Consider the following 18987-nt stretch of genomic DNA (forward strand, 5'->3'; position numbering starts at 1 on the left):
CATGTATTTATTTAATGCTTAATGTTTACTATTTTTCGATAGTAAACTATGTGTTCTTGTGTCTGTGTGAAATCGTACCTGTTATATCATATTTTGTTATTGGGGCTGTCGATACCAACAATAGTACTTACAAACTTTTCCATATCCAGTCCCCATATAGCCACATGTGGTTGCTATGTAGGAACTGGACATGGAAAATATTGTTAGTAATATTGTCGACGACCCGATTCAATGATTTTAAAAAAATAGCTACCAACATATACACAGGTATTTTTTAAATATGTAGTTCTGATCGGTCTACCTCACGGGACCGAAAGTGAAACGCCCGAAAACGCAAATATCGGAAGGCAAAGATCGAAAATCGAAAGATCTTAACTCGAAAGATCAAAAAAAAAAGGGAGCATGGTAAACGGTACTATGTATATATAATTATATCAATGGCATGCGGTGAAATTATCTCTCTTTCTGTCATACAGCCTTGTTTAATGAGCGCGCGCAGAATACGGGAGGAAAAGCCTGTTCCTCTTGTTCCTGTTGTATCCTGCTCGCGCAAATTAAGTGAGTATGTACGACGGGGGGAGAGACCCTTTTTTTATCTTTCAACTTTCGACGAGCGTTTTCGGGCGTTTCACTTTCGGTCCCGTGAGGTAGACCCAGTTCTGATATATTATTCGCCTATTAAAAATATATCTATAAGATCTTTTTTTTAGTTTGTCATGTGGCCGGAATTATTATTATATGATCCGGATTCCTTTTAATTTGCGGTTCCGGATTCCTGTTTCAGTTCCGGTTCCAGATTCCGGTTTTAGTTCCAGATGCCAATTCCTTTTTCAGTTCCGGATTCGAATTATTTTTCAGTTTCAGTTCCGAATTACCTTATATATAAAAAAAAACCATTCGTTTTTGATTGATTTTCATTAAATATTATTTTTTTATAGTAGTTACGCCACTGCACAGGCTACTAGAATCTAATGAAATCACTAAACCGAATTAAAAATTGTAATAATGATATTTCATTTCCGTAAGAAATTATAAACTGGGACATATATGCAATAGCCTTTGTGTTTAAAAGCTACACGTAATTATTTTTTCTTTCGATTACAATAGCATTCATTAATTTATTTCGAAATTTTTCAAAAGTTTCGAATTACATAGTCACAATTCGAATCAGGCGGTGTGTTCAAAATGGAGGGTGCATTGACGTTAATGCGGGCGCGCGCTTAGCTGTCGTTGGTGGTGTTTGCGCGCGCCGCTACGCCCGCGGGGAATGTGTGTGCCCCGCGGCGCCCCCGGCGCCTTCGCCCCCTCGGCAAATCGTGTCCATGGTAAGTATCATAAATCCCACAACCATGCCAACTCACCTACACCAAGCTGTCACTACGCAAGTGCCCCCATCTTGTTACAATGATTGTCTCGACCCCCCCTCCCCTTTCCATTACTAGTTATATCTTCATTACTGAACATGTTCCCTCTCACCTTCCCCATCCCCATCCCCACCGTCGTGTCCATGCTCAATTTTCACAATATGATGTATTTTCAGTGTATATATTTTGCACAAAGAAATTTCCATTGTCCTTGTTATTTTGATTGTATGATACTAATGTTGAAGAACGTGGGTTGAATGAAGTGGGTGATATTGTCGTTACGTGACTGAACACAACCATGTTTTCGTTAGGTGCAGATTTAGGTTGATGTGGGCAAGGTCACGACATCGTCCTTCATCGCGCTCTTTCAGCAATATTGTGTCGCTTTTGTTTTTTAAACCAATTTATTGCTATAGTATTGTTTTATTAGTAAAAACAAAAGCAATGTTTTTAAAATATTTAAATTATTCTGAATATTTTTATTAATGTATTCATATGTGCTAAAAGAAAAAAGATACTTTTTGAAACATGTAGAATAAAACATATTGCCAAAATGGTTAATGAAAATTCAGTCATGTATTTATCATCATTATGATCGTACCTTCATTTTTTAATAAATGTATTTTTTCATTTTTCTTGTTAACATTTATTCGGTCATACATATTTTGTGTGATAATTTTTGTTTTTTACAATGAATAAAATTTTATTTATATATACATGCCCAGTAGTAAAGAAGAAAAAATAAAGAGATCTATGAAATTTGGATGGAATGCATTTGGACGAATGAATGTTGTTTTATATCAAAAATGCCACTTTGCCTGAAGAAAAAGATCTTCGATCAATTTGTTTTGCCAGTGATGACGTATGGATGTGATGCCAAGTTGCTAAACAAAGTCCAATGCACTCAAAGAAGTATGAAGTACGCTGTATGCTTGGCATAACGAGGAAAGACAAGAAGCGGAATACATGGGTGAGAAATATGACAAGGGTATAGTGGATAGAGTAAAAATATTGAAATGGCAATGGGTGGGCCATATGGCTAGAAGAATGGACGAAAGGTGAACAAAAAAAAGTTTAGCACTTTGTTTGTGCCTGAGGTACCGGAGAGAATGCTAAAGGGTAAAGGGTAAGACCGCAGGGAAGATGGGTAGACGAAATTAGGAAAATGTGTGGGGTGAGATGAATGAGAGTTGCGCAAAGCAGAGACGAGTGGAAGCGTATTGGAGAAGCCTTCATTCAGCAGTAGATGATGATGATATAATTTATATTATATTATTTAATTTATATTATAAAATGATTGATAGACATGTCCGGTAATAAAGAAGAATTAAAGAGACTTAGGATGAAGAGTATTTGGGCGAATGAACACTGTTTTTTTAACCCTTTGGCTGCTACGAGGTTTTTCAATGTCCAAGCGAAAAATGCTATTTTACCATTTGTAATTATTTTGAAAAAAAATAAATATAATATTTTTTTTTACATACTTACTTCGCCGAACACTCGTAATTTTTATAATACTTTATATACATTTTTAAGAAGCAGTCGTGGACTCGTGCTCTCTCTTTCTGTCTTGCTTTTACATGCGTGCGTGCGAAAGAGATACCTACATATATACACTAAATAAGTTTTGACGATTGTTTTCCGAGGCTTTATTCTTTTCAATAATCTATTTTTAGATATCGATGTATCCTTACAACATGCGATATATTCGAAACAGGTAGCGGTCTCTCTCTCTTTCTTTCTTGGTTTTAATTGTGTACGTGTGAGCGAGACACACAAGGATGCGAAGTTTCTAATAATCAAATAATTTTTCAACATGTATCATAAACATTTTGTATGCATTTCAGTTGCATTTGATTGATTGCATGAATTCGTGACGTCTCGTGACCTATATAATTGAAAGCGGATTTCTATTGTTTTTTGCCATTTATTTTAACTCTGCAAAATGATATCGGACAGTGAAAGTGATGAAAGCGAAATAATAGCTCCTCGCCGAGGAACTCGACAAATCAGCAGCTCTACTGATTCTGAAAATGAATTTATCGATAATAATCAATTCCCAAGTAATAACTCCTTATATGACATTGACAACGAACCCGAAATTTACTTTGATGATGAACCCGAAATTGAAGAGCTTTTATTTAAAAAATTGATAAATATTTATAAAGCTTGATTGAAAAATAAATATAAATACGTATATAAAAAAAATGTTTCGTGCCACTGATGCGCTGGTGGCTCAAAGAAAGTATTGAAATACGACAATTAATGACGTCAACAACGATCGTCGTAGCAATCTTCGCCGATTTCAAAACAACGATTTATCGTTGTTGTAGCAGTCAAAGGGTTAAATAAAAAATGTCTGCCTGAAAAATAGATTTTTGATCAATGAAAAATGGATGTGAAACTTGGACATTGAATGCCAAAAGGTTCAATGTCCAAGTTTCAATGTATGCTTGGCAGAACGAGGAAAAATAGGAAACAGAATTTGAGAGAGTGAAGAGATTATAATTGCAATGGACAGGTCACATAGCTAGAAGAATGGGCGAAAGGTTGACAAAGAAAAGGCTGAAATGGTACTTGAGGGAATGTTAAAGGTTGAATGGAAGATGGGGAAACGAAATTAGAAAAATGTGTGATGTGAAAATAATGAGAGTTGCGCAAAACAGATATAGTCTTATATAATGCAAAAGAAAAAGTCTAATTATAGTCTTTTTTTTAATAAAATATATAATGCAAAAGAATATTTGCTTCACATAATTTTCCAATTTTTTTTAGCTAATGACTTTTGAACTTCATATTACATCAATCGATGTATCAACTTTGCATTCAATGTAATTTATGAACAAATGACGTCATGTAAAGAACAATACTTATGTATCAATACTTCAAATATAGATGAAAGAAACCGTCATTTTTTTCAATATTTCCCATCTTTTAAATGTATATTGATTTTGGTCATATACATATGTACATTTGAAAAGCGCCCACGAATTAAGTAAATTCATTCATTCGTTAGAATAACACCATAGACTTATCAGTATAAGCCTGTTGCTATCACTATGTTTATAAATCTTTTTCTCAGTACCTATATTTATCCTACTATCTATATCAAAAAGTAATTTTTTTTCAATATTTTTATCCACTTTACATTGTTCATTACGCGCGAAATGTTCTAATTTCCAACATTTCCATTTCCATTAGTTCACTATGCAATAATTTCATTATAACATTGTTCATAACTATCAGATTTCGCAGAATTTCATTTTTTTATCAAATAATTATTATCTTTTGTATAGAAAGGACAACATCAGTTTATTCAACGACTTATAAGTATGTTCTCTGTATTATACATATGTACATAAATGTCACAGTTGAAGTGTATCTTCCAGTTGTAATGTATTTTGACTAGTTGGAATATGTTCCGTCTAACCCACGTAAGTTGATTCATATGACGAATTACATTCCAACTGGTCAAAATATATTACAAAGAAAATACAGTTCAATTATAAATTGGTACCAGATTAAATGGAGAGGCTAGGTTTTCGTGAAAATGTCACTCGACTAGTAAATTGAGTTGGAAAGTCACATTTTTGCTTTGAACACATTCCAAGAGTTATCTTAGTACGGTACTCATTACCTTTTATTCATAATATCTAACAAATATTAACGCATTGTTGAATTCTAAAGCATTAGTAAATACATGAGAAATGTCGAAACTCAACTGTTATATTACATTGTTGAAAGTGTATTTGCGCTTGTAAAGTTATAATTTCCTAGTTGAATTGTATTCAAATATGAATTACCTAAAACGCCAGTTGAGATATATTACAACTGAAAATACACTTCAACTGTGACATATATGTACATATATACTTATGTGCTAGAAACTATGAAACGATTAATAACTTCAAAATGAACACTGATTGAAAAGTAAATATGTGTTCAATAGCAAATGGATATTTGCTTCTCAATTAAAGTGTTCAAATTCAAAGTGTTGTTTCTGCCACACCCTGAGAATCCATATGAATGTTGGTGCCATTTAAAAGAGGTGAAATATATCTTGAACGTTCTAGGTGTCGGTGATTATTGACAAATCGAGAAGTCGTCAGTTGTAGAGTATGTAGTGAGGTCTGTGCTCAACTCGCCGTTGCCAATTGGAAATAAACTAATATGAGTGAAGAAATGTCATTGTCCGTGGGGCAATTGGTGCCGCCAGTCACGGGCAGGCCGTCTCTCGGCCTTAACAATAATTCGGGCCCGCCCGGTGGGGGCCCTCACATAGACGCATCACACTGCCATTTTATTGACTACAATTATGATCTTATTTTGGCGCTCATATGCTGCATGTACATCATCTTTGGTGTGGTGTATTCACTTTTTGGTAAGTTTTTGTTTTTTCTGTTTGTGTTTTGATTTCATGACTGAGTGTGAAAAGTGAACCTTTATTTCAGGTTATCGCTGCTTCAAAGCTGTCATGTTCCTTACTGGCTTCACATTCGGGTCGGTAATTGTTTACCTAATATGTTTGCAAGAGCATTTGATGCCGCCGTATGGAAATGCATGTGAGTGTTTTACAATGATGGGTTCTGGTCAAAATGTATGAAGTGTTCCTATAAAAGTTATGGTAATTTGACTCGCATAATTACATATGTTTATCAAAATATGAATTGTAGGTTGGATCATGTAAACAAAACAAACTAATTCATAAGGAGTTTGTTTACAATGTTGTGAACACAGAATCTACTTTTGAAACGTAAATGATGGACAAACTCAATTAAAATTTTAGCATATACGTGTTTCTATTTTCATTTGATTGTAATTACATTACATAATTTTATTCAACTTTATACAATACAGAAAATATATAAAAAAAGGTTTCATTATTATTAGATATTTTTCTACACATAAGATTCATAATTGGCAGAAATCTTTCTTTTTTTCAATATATCTTAAATAATTAAAAAATATATTTTATTATATATTAATTTATTATGGGCTGTAAACACATATGCTGATTTTTTTAATCAAACTTTATTCAACGTGTTCTTAAATCTTTCAAACTTCATACAACAAAAACGTATTATTTAAAAGATTAATTTTATATATGATTTATATTTCTATGGTTGTTTTTTTTGCCAAGGAATTGATCGATAATTTTCAAAAAAAGGCTTTTTCTTGCATAGTATACATACTTCTCAGATTGAATCTTTTATTCAAATGAATAACGCAATGATTAATAATATATGTAGACATCGTTCATTACGTGAAATGTATACAAATAGAATAAAGCATTCGCTTTGAGAAATACTGATCTGATTATTCAAATGGTCAAAGACAACTGTAAAGAAGCTGTTTTTCTATTTTCAATTTAATTCATTGAAAGGTTTAAGAGTTTGATTTACAAAACCTACTATTTTTACCGCTGCTAAGCGAAAAATACACTATTTTTAACGATTTTGTATTGATTTAATGTGTATTTTTGGCCAGAGATGTATTTATATAGATATATTTTACTTTTGCAGACACTAATATAACTTTCATGATTTATAGCTGTCGCTTTAACGGCTGGATTTCTTTTTGGACTGATAACGATGCTCATTCAATATGTCGGATTATTCATGACCGGGCTTCATACGGGACTTTTCGTTGCGATCGCTGGTTTGACGTGTTACAATCATTTCATGAACAACATCGTGTACACGGTCACGGTCAGTGTATGAATTCTTGCTATTGTGAAATTTACAAATTACAAAATACATACAAATATGTCTTCGGTTAACATTCGAAATTGCTCTTATTTTCAGATGTGGCTATGTATCGCCGTTCTGCTAGGTGCCGCAATATTTTTTGCAATTCTGAATCTGTGCTGGAAAAAGGGTTAATTTCCTTTTGTTTTAAATTTGTGCATTATTTCAAAAGGAATATTCTAGTTTCAGCTATTGGGTCTTACGTATCTAGAGATACGTCACTTTTGCATTATGCTTTGTGTGCGAAAATCTATAATGCATGTTGCAAAAATAACAAAATTTCGCGAAAGATTACATATTTCATACATTGCGTTACCTTATGTGTGCGTAGGATAGTTTCTCTGTGATTGCAATATAATTACTTTGTCTTGTGTGGATGGTGAACAGATCCAACCCACGGAATAAATATTTTTTGTTATATATGAAAAATTTAAGCAATAGATATTCGTTACTGATACTGCCAACATTTTTTAAGTTCACTTTTATGTTATTCAAAAAAGATATATAGTGGTTTTTTTTACACGATAAATACTTATCGTGTGGGTTGGGTTTATACATAACTACATACATATGTTGTGCAATTGAATCAATTAATATGTTTTGGAAAAATGAACTAAAGAAACGTTTCGGAAATGATGCACATTGAAAGTCAAAAGTTTCAATTTTTATTAACTCTACTGTGTGAAATTAGTTGCGTTATTTATTTTGTTATTGTAATTAATTCTGTTTACATTTTTTGCTGTCTGTATTCAGAATGAGCGAAAACAAGCGATTTTATTGTGGAGTTTTTACACCAGCGCGTTCAGTATTGTTTTTGTCGATTTACTTGTTCTGATTGGTATTACCCAATGTGGTTGATTACACGTAGGACCCAATAGCCCCAGTTTCTAGCACAAATTAAACTGAAATAAACATTTTCACAATTTCAGGATTGACGATATTTGGAACGTCGGTGTACGGCGGTGCTGTTTTGACCATATCCATCGATTATTTTATTGAAAAGTTTGCGATGGTCAATTGGGTAGGTTTCGTTCAAGTTGATCAATCTTTATTAAAAGTCGATACAATGTTTTATTCTAATTTTTCTTTTATATATTCCTCTTCAGATATGGGAAAGAGTTGTTTTGAGGCCCGTTGAACCTGTTCCTTGTTGGTTTTCTTGGATTATTTTGTCTGTATGGCCAACAATGACTTTATTGGGTTTAATTATTCAAAGCTGTATCACCGGAACTGAAATTCATCACGAAGAGAGTATGTATAATTTAATATCCATTTTTACAATTTCAAAACTACTGGCGCGATTTCTACATTATGTATGTATATAGACTTAACTATTTATGCCAGAATTTTTGTATTTTTAAAGTTGCTATTTTGTAAATCAAAAGAGCAAATATTTGCAAGTTTATTGTAGATGCTGTTTTTTTGGTAAGATAAATGTTGTGAATTTTTTTCATTACAAATGCGTTATATGTATTGTTTGTCTTTTGTGAACTTGAAATTAAACATTCTGAGTGTGGTTTTATCGTTTTTTCACATCATATTTATATTATTTTATTTTAATTTTGCAATAGGTATAAGCGCTCGTAAAAAACGTTTGAAAAAAGTATCTCAACGACCAAGAACTCATGAACAAAAAGCTGAAATACGACAACGGAAATACAGGTATCTCTATCAAGTGAGAACGGCACATGGAGATGTTATATCACAGGTAAAAAAAATGAATCGACATTTAATAAATTGCAAATTTTGAAGTATTAAATTTTGAAATTATAATTTTAGAGCTATGTTCAGGCATTGCAAAAAAAAGCACAGTGTGGTAGACCAGGCTGTGTGAACACGACGGCCGGTGCTGAATGCTCGACTCTGCAAAGCGATGCCACACATTTGACTATTCTGCCGGGTAACGAAAACCCTCCGTTAGATTTGCTCACTGATTCCGAAGAAGAGATTACTTTGAACAGAAGAAAATGGTTGGTCGCAACATAGTTATGCGACGAAAAATAAAAATAAAATATATATATATATATATATATATATATATATATATATATATATATATATATATATATATATATATATATATATATCATTAACTGTTTGATTGGTACAAATAGGAAGATTTTTTTATTATCACAAATTTGGCGTATAAATAATAATATATTTATTTATTTCTCATGTTATTTTCTAAAAGACGTATACAATTTCGTTTTTTTTTTAATTATATTGTGTTTATATTTTTATATGTACTATATTTTAGACAGAAGAATGCGTATAATTTCTCGATATTAAATAAATTTAATGATCCGTCTTGCGATAAATTGTATTTTAAGGAGACACTTGTGTAATGCTTTTTATGTAATTGTAATAACATCACCTGTATATAAAAGAATTGTATTTTTATTAAATGATTGTGTGGACTCAAAGTAAACCGTGATAGAATCGTGTCACTTGCTTACCTATTAATTAGTGTCTAGAAATTAACCACATGGTGGATGAAAACATTGTAAAACAACTATTGGTAAATTATTCAACCCTATATAATATATGGTAGAATTCTGATATGCACGATAAAATCACTTATAAATAATCTACATATTTCTGAATTCATACTTCAAATACATATATGCATGTACTACTTGTATCGATGTTTAAAGTATTGTAAACTTCATTTCATCTAATAATCAAGTCATCGTGTTTAAGTTTTCTTTCCTCACCATTGAGATTATTTTATCGATGTTCATATTTATTATAATAAATGTAATTTTTTTGTTGTTTCCTCGATGTTTCTGTATTATTACTGTTTGAAGTAACTTTTGTGAATACCAAAGTTCTAATGTGTATGTGACAAGCATTATTATATTAATTGAAAATTTATTAAGATTGAATGGATGTCTGCATGAGATAATAAAATTTAAATAATATGTATTTGAATGCTTATATAAACTGTATGTGTATTATAAAATATAGGTAGTTTAAAACTCTAAATTTAACCAAAATTATAAACCAAAAGTTAAGTCATAAATATAATATATATTAGGTGTAAAATTAATATTTAATATGATGGACACCTTTTGTTTATTTTTAATTTGTGTTGTTTATCTAAAATTATAACGCTTAAATTAAATCATTTATGTTGATGTATTTGCAAGTATTTCTCTTTTTGAAGAGTGTTAAATTATTATGTTTATTTAAATAAGATGGACTGAGGGATCGCGCGGTGTGAACCAGAAGGTTTTAAAAGTGTGTACGCTATTGACTGTAAAAAAGGAGTGAATATGAATCGGTTTTATTTTTTCAATGTGTAAGCCTATCCAAATGTTGAGAAATATATTTTTTGAAAATCAATGTCGTGCTTGTACTAGTAGTTAAACATATTGTACTATTTTTTTCAATTTTTCATATTATATATTTTTACATTATGGTAAATCTTACTTCATACGTCTTTCCATTGATTTGTGTCGATTGGAAATTAAGAACTAGTTGGATAGATTAAAGTATTGAATTTTAGTTTTTTTTTATAAAATTATTTATGTATGATTTAGAAAAAAATCTGGACTTTCTGTATTGATCATATTGCTCAAGACTTTGTCATTAAGTCTTTTTATGGAATTGAATGACCGTCGATGGGGAATTATTTGACCCCAAACACGAGATGTTTTTATTTAATTTTTAATATATTTAAATTGCAAAAGTTTTGCAATATTTCATCCTAATATTAATTAATATTGAAATATGTTGAAACAAAATTTTATTGAGAAATGTGATAAGGTTTTGTGACATGATTTTTTAAAATATAATGATAGTGATTAAAAAATTAAAAAAAAATTAGAAAATTTTAAGTATACATAGTGAACTAAATATTAAGATATATCTTGTAATCATTCATCTTTAAATCATTGTGAATGTATTGATTTAATATTATTATGTAACATTTTAAGATGCACAGCTCATTCATATGAATTAAGTGTTTTAAATTTTCTTTTGATGCATTTGACATGTGCATTAGTGCTAGCTGTAGAGGCGAAAATTTAAAGATGCTGTCTATATTCAATCTGATGAAATTTCACAATAAGCTGACAAGTCACTATGCCAAAACAGTTCCAAGTGGACTGTATTATTATTCTTTATTTCGGAAGCTGATTTCTTTATTTATGTTCACTTTTTGTTTTATTTATTTTTTGTTATTAACGAATAAGGAATGTAAATAAAATTAAGTATTTCTGAGTAAATCGTATGCATTCCACAGTGACACTGTCTATATATATATATATATACGTATATATTGAACAAATTCAGATTATATAAATTATATATTAGGTATTTAAAACAATATTTTTACATTGATAGGAATGATTACAAACATGTATGAAGTAATCGATATCTCAGATATGATTTGTCATACATATAAAAAATATATGTATATGATTATAAACATACATATATAACTATTTACATGTGTCTATTTATCAGAGGTGGCCAAACTAAGTGAATCAAAAAACCTCTAAAATTTTGTTTGCTCTATATTTATGCGATTTGTATGCTTTTTTATAACATCTTTCTTTTACACCATTTTTTTTTTATTTTTTGTCTTTTATCATCTCTATTTTTGTTTTCATTTTCCATTGAAGAATTTAAAATCTCGAACATATTTTTTAACAACAGTTTAAATACAACGAGCTATGGAATTAACGGTAGTGAAGAAAAAAAATAGTTTGCATTTGCACGTCAGTACGTTTACGAGTTTCAATGAAAATATCCATCGATAATGTTAACTTTCAACAGATTAATAATTAAGGTCCACACTTGATTAAATATTATTTAGATATGTATTATCATGACTTAGTTTGATTATAGTTAAATGTTAAATATGTATTTATTATATATTTGAAGATTTAAATTTATTTTTACTTGTTTAATGAAATTTTATTTTGCTTTATTATTGTATTAATATAAAGGATAAATTGTATAACATGACAGATAGTATTGAAAGAGCTCTTGGCCAAAGTTTTTATCTAATAAAAATGGTATTTGCATCGTATTTTCTGTAGTGAGAATCGATCATATTTTTTTCTGTAGTTATATTTAGTCGGTAAATAAAGCTGATTTTGAATGCAAAGAGTTTTGTGATGAAAAAGTCATGATCATACGATGATTATTTAGTTGATGTAATATCGTTTATGTATTATTTTGTTTTTAGGTTTAGATGAATCTGCTCAAGCTCGTATGTACATAACATTCATATTTAGGAATAACATACCACATCTTGTCTTCTGTTGTTTGGACGAGTAAAAAAAAGTGATTCTCTTCGTTCGTCTTTAAACTTGGTTCTATTCTTGCTCATCATTTCGTATAGCAGCGAGATTTCCCATTGAAGCTCAATTTTTTTGAAAATATTTATTAGTATTTAAATAATGGCATGTGTAGTGAAACTTTTTCATAACCATTATAAAACTTGTATCATGGTCTACTGGAAAAGTTGCTCGCATTTTCTTTTACGTATACAAAATATGTTTTATATTTTCTTGCCCATATAAGCGACATGTTCACAAAGAACTCAAAATTTTGTGTTTGTGAACGATTGAATTTTCCAAATCGAGAATAGTTAACTGTGATTGTATGAATCTATAGGTATGCGTACAAGTACACTAGGCAATTGGAGTTGTATTAGAATATTTTTACGTTTTGTTTGCATTTAGATTTGTATAGAGATTGTTATTATGGTCAAATTTGCGATTTTATTATCAATTGTGTTAGTATTGTTTAATTATTTTTAATTTAAGTTTATTTTTTTAATATTTATTAATCTGCTTTCACTCAAAATATATACATATATTAAATCACATTGTATTTTATACGTTCTGAATACCATTCCTTTTTACCCATCACAAAAAAAGTCTCGTCAAAGATTTGAACTTCGTTGGATTTAAGACCCTTTCTTGATGTATCTGTAGGGTTATGTGGGAGATATAAACCTATGGTGCTCATACTATGCGGTTATATTACAAATTTTGCTATTATTTCGATATATAATTCTACTTTTGACTGGCTGGAAATTGCTTTCTGTACTAAAATTTTTATTAAATTTTTCCCGTATGTAGTCATGTCGGTGCGCTTGGTTCAACCAAGTCGTATTTTTTTCTCTCGGAATTTCGAAACTTGTCTGCTTGGTGTAAAGCATTACAAACATATTTAAAAATGTGTTTTACACAGTGAAATACTTATTTTACCAGATAAACATTAACCGTTAAAAAAATATATTTAAATATTTACTTTATCTATATACATACATAGTAACAACAGATTAAGTTTTGTGATCAAGTGAAAATTCAAAAAAAAAAATCAAGTGAGATCTTGACTGATTGGAAATCAGAATCGGTCACTGATAACGTTTTCGTCATCTAGAAAAAATTGTGTGCGTTACCTGTATGTATGTGTATTTTAGGGATATTTTGAACACCATTATTCCTATGCAACTGAAATTTCGTCGGTTACTGACGTAATTTTTTTTCAAATTTATAAGTTGACTGGAAATGGTACCTCCACTTAAGGTGTCCTCTTTTTTAAGTTTTTGGATCCAATTATCTCCCAAACCGCTCAACGGATCAGACTGATACTTTTTTTACATATGATAGAAACGATAAATTATATGCACTAATATTTTTAAAATATATTTTCCTCAACCGAAAGTAATACTTTTACTCTAGAGATTCTAGGTTTTTTTTTATGTTTTTCCAGAAATCTTTCAGTGTATAGAACTGAAATTTCATATCTAGAAGTTTCAATTTCATACCAAGAAATTTGTAAAATTTAGTGACAATCTCTCAACCGGAAATATACTCTTCGTTTTTTCTTTCACTTTTTTTTCGACCCTTTGGATATTTGTGCTCTTTACGAAAAAATTCCAGTATAATCTTTGTATCAATGTTATGTAAATAAAAAACATTAACAAATTTGTTAAACCGGAAGTCGGATTTCAAAAATGTTGCGACTTCCACAGCCTCAGCCATAAGGGGGCAGAGGCGCCGAGCGTACTCCCTAGCTCTACATCATCCACAAATAATAAACAAGGTCATAACCCGAAAACGTGACTCTTTACTAATTACCCCACCCCGCACCATTCCAGGACGAGCTGGTAGAGCGATGAGAGAGACGACGAACCATCAACAGTCACGCTGTGTTATCCCCCCCCCCCTGCAGTTAGCGAACATAAATAATAAATGGACAGTATAAAATAAATTGGAAATGTGATGTACTTTCGCCAGAACGAATAACAATGCCTGTTGGATGGAATTGTCAATCAAAAAGTAATATTGACCATTCGTTAAAATAAAACTTATTTACATTAATACTGACCATTTATGTTTAAATACAGAGAATTTAATATAAATAGTGATCTATTATTATTTATACTGACCACTTGTAAATGATGGATACTGGCCGTTTAATATAAATACTGACCTTTTATTATTTATACTGACCACTTGTAAATGATGGATACTGGCCGTTTAATATAAATACTGACCATTTATGATAAAAACTGACGTTTCATATTTATATACTGACAAAAATAGATTAAAATACTTACCAGTAAAATAAAAGCTATTTGGGACGTATGGAGTGAAACGACGAAATTGTTAAGACACGGCTATTTGACGTGACGGGCGGGAAGGAAGTAAAGTAGCAACGGACCAACATGGCCGAGTTGGTCCCAACTCGCAGGATGGTGACCGAAACTCGACCATGTCGTAGAGCCGCCACAAAGACATTTTGTATTGATTCGTTAGTGAAATCGGTGGTTTGAAAAGATTCAGTGATTACATCCCAAATGTGAATCGCTACCGTCACAACCACCGCTACGAAAATCGATCGCGCGGATTTCCTGTACCGAACGAAAATTCAGTTCGTTGATTATTGGTCATAAAGCGCTCACCCAAAAGTCACTAAAATCTCTATAACGGAACATCTGGCAGCCGAAAAGTCCATCATACTAACGAGAACTCGATTGCCAAATATTCCATATTCACGATTTTCATGGCAAAAATTGTCTTTTGGGCACTCGCAATGAACGTAATAATCTAATTACCGAAAATTCGTCTCACATGAAAATTGCTGTACAGAAAACAATTGTATAAAAAATATTGCTCAAAAATTGCTTTATAGGGGATGGAAAGAATGAGACGACTGGCTTGTTAATGCACGTTGATTTATTATGACGGCCGAAGACGAAGTGATGATAGCATTGGTCACAAAGACAATTTTTGCCATGAAAATCTCGAATACACAATATTTGGCACTCAAGTTCTCGTTACTATGATAGTTATCGTTAGTATGATGGACTTTTCGGCTGCCAGATGTTACGTTATAGAGATTTTAGTGACTTTGTGACGAGTAATTTGTGACCAGTAATCACCGAACCATTCCAAACATGGTCGAGCTGGTCCCAACTCATAGGATGGTAACCGAAACTCAACCATGTCATAGAGCCACCACAGCCTTTTTATACAAGATTTGGGCAGTTTTGAACCATATTTGGGCAGTTTTGTGTTGAACAATTTTTCTGTGCGACGAATTTTCGTGCGACAAGAGATACACGCGAGCGATTTTCGTAGTGGCGGTTATCCCGGTAGCGATTCACCTTTGGGATGTAACCCGTTTACCATTTGAAAAATTACACAAATGTCACAATGACATGCCTGACATTTCGTCTGTTAGGAGATATATTGCGCGGTGTTGGCGATTGGTATTGCTCGTCTAGGGCGTGCGTCGTCGGCCATTTCGCGGTGAGGAGCCGCATTCACATCGCGGTCGTCGTGGCCGTCAGGTGAGCTTTCGTTCCTACTCTTTTGCGCCCCCTGCCCCTAAATTCGAGACAAATACCCCAGTCGTTATTCTAACACCATCAGGGAAAAATAAACACACCCCATCGATACTTTTTCGCTTTTCAAAAGTACGAATTGACAGCGACCAACTGTCAATTCGGTCGCGCGTCCGTTGCCGTGATCAGTGGTCATCAACCGCGAACAACAATAATAGTGCAAACCTATCGACGATACTGAAGTGCTTCGATTTGGCCACATTTTTGATATTATTATGTCTTTTGGTACTTTTTATTGTTGATGTTTTTCTTTTTAAAGTTTGTATGTGTGTTTGTTTGTTATACATTAAGGTTGCCGGAACTAGGATATCGTTTGTACAATGTGTGACTTTAACCTAACAAAATGTACACACTTCTAAACATTGTGTTAATTTAAAATCCATAACTGTTTTGCAGTGCTGTTTGTAATGCAAAAGAATTTCCGAAAAACCCTTTGTTCAAAATTTAAATTTTTCGTTGTTGAATGTCTTCGTTCGCCAACATCGTGTTATTGAATGATTGGAAAAGGATAGATTATTTAGATTTTGTTCACTTACCATTTCTGAAACAATTTTAAATCATTTTTTATTTTTATTTTTTAACCAACATTTTGTAAAGATCTAATTACTGGTTCTAGACATATTTATGATACCTAGACACGTTGAAAGCATCATACGCAATAAATGAATGTTTTGTCATTATAATCCGTAGTACTATTGGAATGTTCATAAATGGAAAATAATTTAATTAAAAAAACAATATATTTTATGCATATATATGCCATAAATAGATAAATTGTATAATATTATCTGTATCGTATGATATACAACAAAAATTCATTTTTTTGTTATCTTCGACTCAATTTTTTTTTATACGAAGATAGATGTTGACTCATGCTTACAGCTGATGGTTCATAATTTTTTTTATATTGACATATATACATCGATATACAGTCACGAAAATGGAAAGTGGAACAAGGAGATTATGCGTAAAATTTCAGCTTTAAATGTTTAAGTGTGGTACGATGAATTCTCGATTGAAATTCTGAGAGTTTTGATAGATTCCATGCCTAGTAGAATAAAAGCTGTGATAAAAGCAAAAGGAGCCGCAACCAAATATTAATTTCTTTTTTATTAATTTGTAAATAGTTTATATGACTGAAATAAAATGAAAAATGTACATTTAAACTGTTATTTTAATCCCAAATATCATTCTTGTGCGACATCGACACACCGTCGTTAAAACCAATCAGCCATAAAACTTTTCTCGCCCCCTTTCTGCAATATATTTTTAACACTTCTCTTCTTTAAATAGTGCACTACGATATTATCTACTATTTTAACGACTTTGGGTGTTGGTTTTAAATATTTAAAGCTGAAATTTTACGCATAATCTCCTTGTTCCACTTTCCATTTTCGTGACTGTATATGTATATTGAATATGAAAACTACTAATTTTGAGAAAAATTCTACATATTATATACCGGTAAATTAAAATATATAATTAGGCATTTCATTTCAAATGAATAACACTTTTACTGCCTGTTTCGAAGTGTGCTCTGTCGGAAGGAATATCTACATGATGAATAAGTCAATTTAGAAAAAAATCCTCAACTACTTAGGTTTAGTAGATAAGATGTGCAAATTATTATAAAATCTAGTTGATCTTATCGTATATCCTGTCAATTAAATCTTTCCAGTTAAATTGGCTAAATTTAGACAGTTTTGTTTGTCTTAGATCAGTGTTTCTCAACATTTTTTGTGACATTCAATGCCCCAAAAATCTCTATGCCCCCCCCCCATGCATCATTATTATATAGCTCAACAAATTCTTAAAATAAATGAAGGATAATCAAATACTATTTTTTTTTTAAATAAAAACGATCACATAAAAATACAATTTCAGAACGTTGATGAAGCCAATTATCTCGGCCTCACTGTCTCAAATATACAGCCTCGCTGTCTCATCCATCTGTATTGAGAATCTTCTTGTTTTCTTTTTCAATTAGTTGTGTTTCTACATTCATAGCCATCTCATATATTCGATTACTAACAGTACAATTGCTCAGTGGCATTTTTTTGACGTCTTTATCATTTATTACCAAAACTCTTTTGAGAACAACTTATATAACTGGTTTAACCCTTTGAATGCTGACCATCGCCGATCGGCGTTTTGCCAAGTCCATGGGCCTGCAAAACGCCGATAGGTGTTGAATTTGAGCGTGTACAAAGTAACCAAGAATACTACCTGCAAAGCGTTTCCAGTTGCATTGAACATGGGTCGTGTAATTCGTGTCATTCATTTGTCAACGTTTATTAAGACTGGTTTACAATGGAATTTCTGAATTTATAACCATAGCAGAATTTTCCGATGGATGGAAATCCCTAACTGCTGAGTATTTTAGATTGTGGCTTAGCATTTAGATTGTGAGCATTACATTTTAACAACAATGAAGAATTTGCAACTAGTTTTGGAAAAATACGTTCATTAATAGACTTCTTTTGTTTATTTTATATTGTTGCAAGATATATTAGAGTGTCTAAACACACCTTTGCAAAACTCGAAATCCTCGGCGGTAGTTATCTAGGGTAGTGATCTAGATCTAGGGTGTGTTTGGATTAGCTAAAATTTTTATACCTGCTTTCTATTGGATTTCTAAATAATCCTAATTGGAAATGTTGTTGAAATTTTAAGCGTGGCGGGCTTTCAACAAAAAAAAAGGACGTTCAGCACTAAAAGGGTTAAGTAAATCCTCTCCTATATGATAGTTTTTTCAAATTTAACCACGAAAAGAAAAATATTCTAAGCGTACGATTTTTTCTAGCACTTCGTTCAGAGAACAATTAATTTATTGTTGACAGTTTCAAATTTCTATTTAAATTTTTAAATTAATTCAGAGCGTATATATGTAGTTCACACAAGTTTCTTCTTTAAATGCGTTTCAAGAAGATCTTTTTTCATAGATTCGTCGGTCAGTTTTCGCACAACAGATAGAATGGTAAACGAACATCATGAATAGTAG

The 18987-nt window shown here is 31.5% G+C and overlaps 2 protein-coding genes across 4 annotated transcripts in view; both read left to right on the plus strand.

Annotated features, from left to right (window-relative positions):
- The first annotated feature begins 1176 nt into the window (after nucleotides 1-1176).
- LOC143922942 (transmembrane protein 198) lies at nucleotides 1177-9108 on the plus strand. Of its 3 annotated transcripts, none has more exons than XM_077446370.1 (9): nucleotides 1177-1325; nucleotides 5438-5745; nucleotides 5816-5926; nucleotides 6915-7078; nucleotides 7169-7241; nucleotides 8041-8132; nucleotides 8218-8362; nucleotides 8683-8819; nucleotides 8891-9108. In XM_077446370.1, the coding sequence occupies exons 2-9, from the start codon at nucleotides 5535-5537 to the stop codon at nucleotides 9095-9097; spliced, it is 1140 nt and encodes a 379-aa protein (XP_077302496.1). In that variant the 5' UTR covers nucleotides 1177-1325; nucleotides 5438-5534; the 3' UTR covers nucleotides 9098-9108. The 3 variants fall into 3 exon arrangements, with proteins under 3 accessions (XP_077302496.1, XP_077302498.1, XP_077302497.1); XM_077446372.1 differs by having other exon boundaries at nucleotides 6915-7066; XM_077446371.1 differs by having other exon boundaries at nucleotides 1182-1325; nucleotides 6915-7072; nucleotides 8891-9107.
- Nucleotides 9109-15828: 6720 nt separating this feature from the next.
- Mical (Molecule interacting with CasL) overlaps nucleotides 15829-18987 on the plus strand; it is a 78295-nt gene continuing 75136 nt past the window's right edge. The window contains exon 1 of the mRNA XM_077445742.1: nucleotides 15829-15932. The gene's annotated coding sequence lies outside the window, so the exon portion shown is untranslated. The remainder of the gene's footprint in view (nucleotides 15933-18987) is intronic.

This window comes from Arctopsyche grandis, chromosome 2, assembly GCF_051622035.1.
Source record: "Arctopsyche grandis isolate Sample6627 chromosome 2, ASM5162203v2, whole genome shotgun sequence".
Taxonomy (NCBI): Eukaryota; Metazoa; Arthropoda; class Insecta; order Trichoptera; family Hydropsychidae; genus Arctopsyche; species Arctopsyche grandis.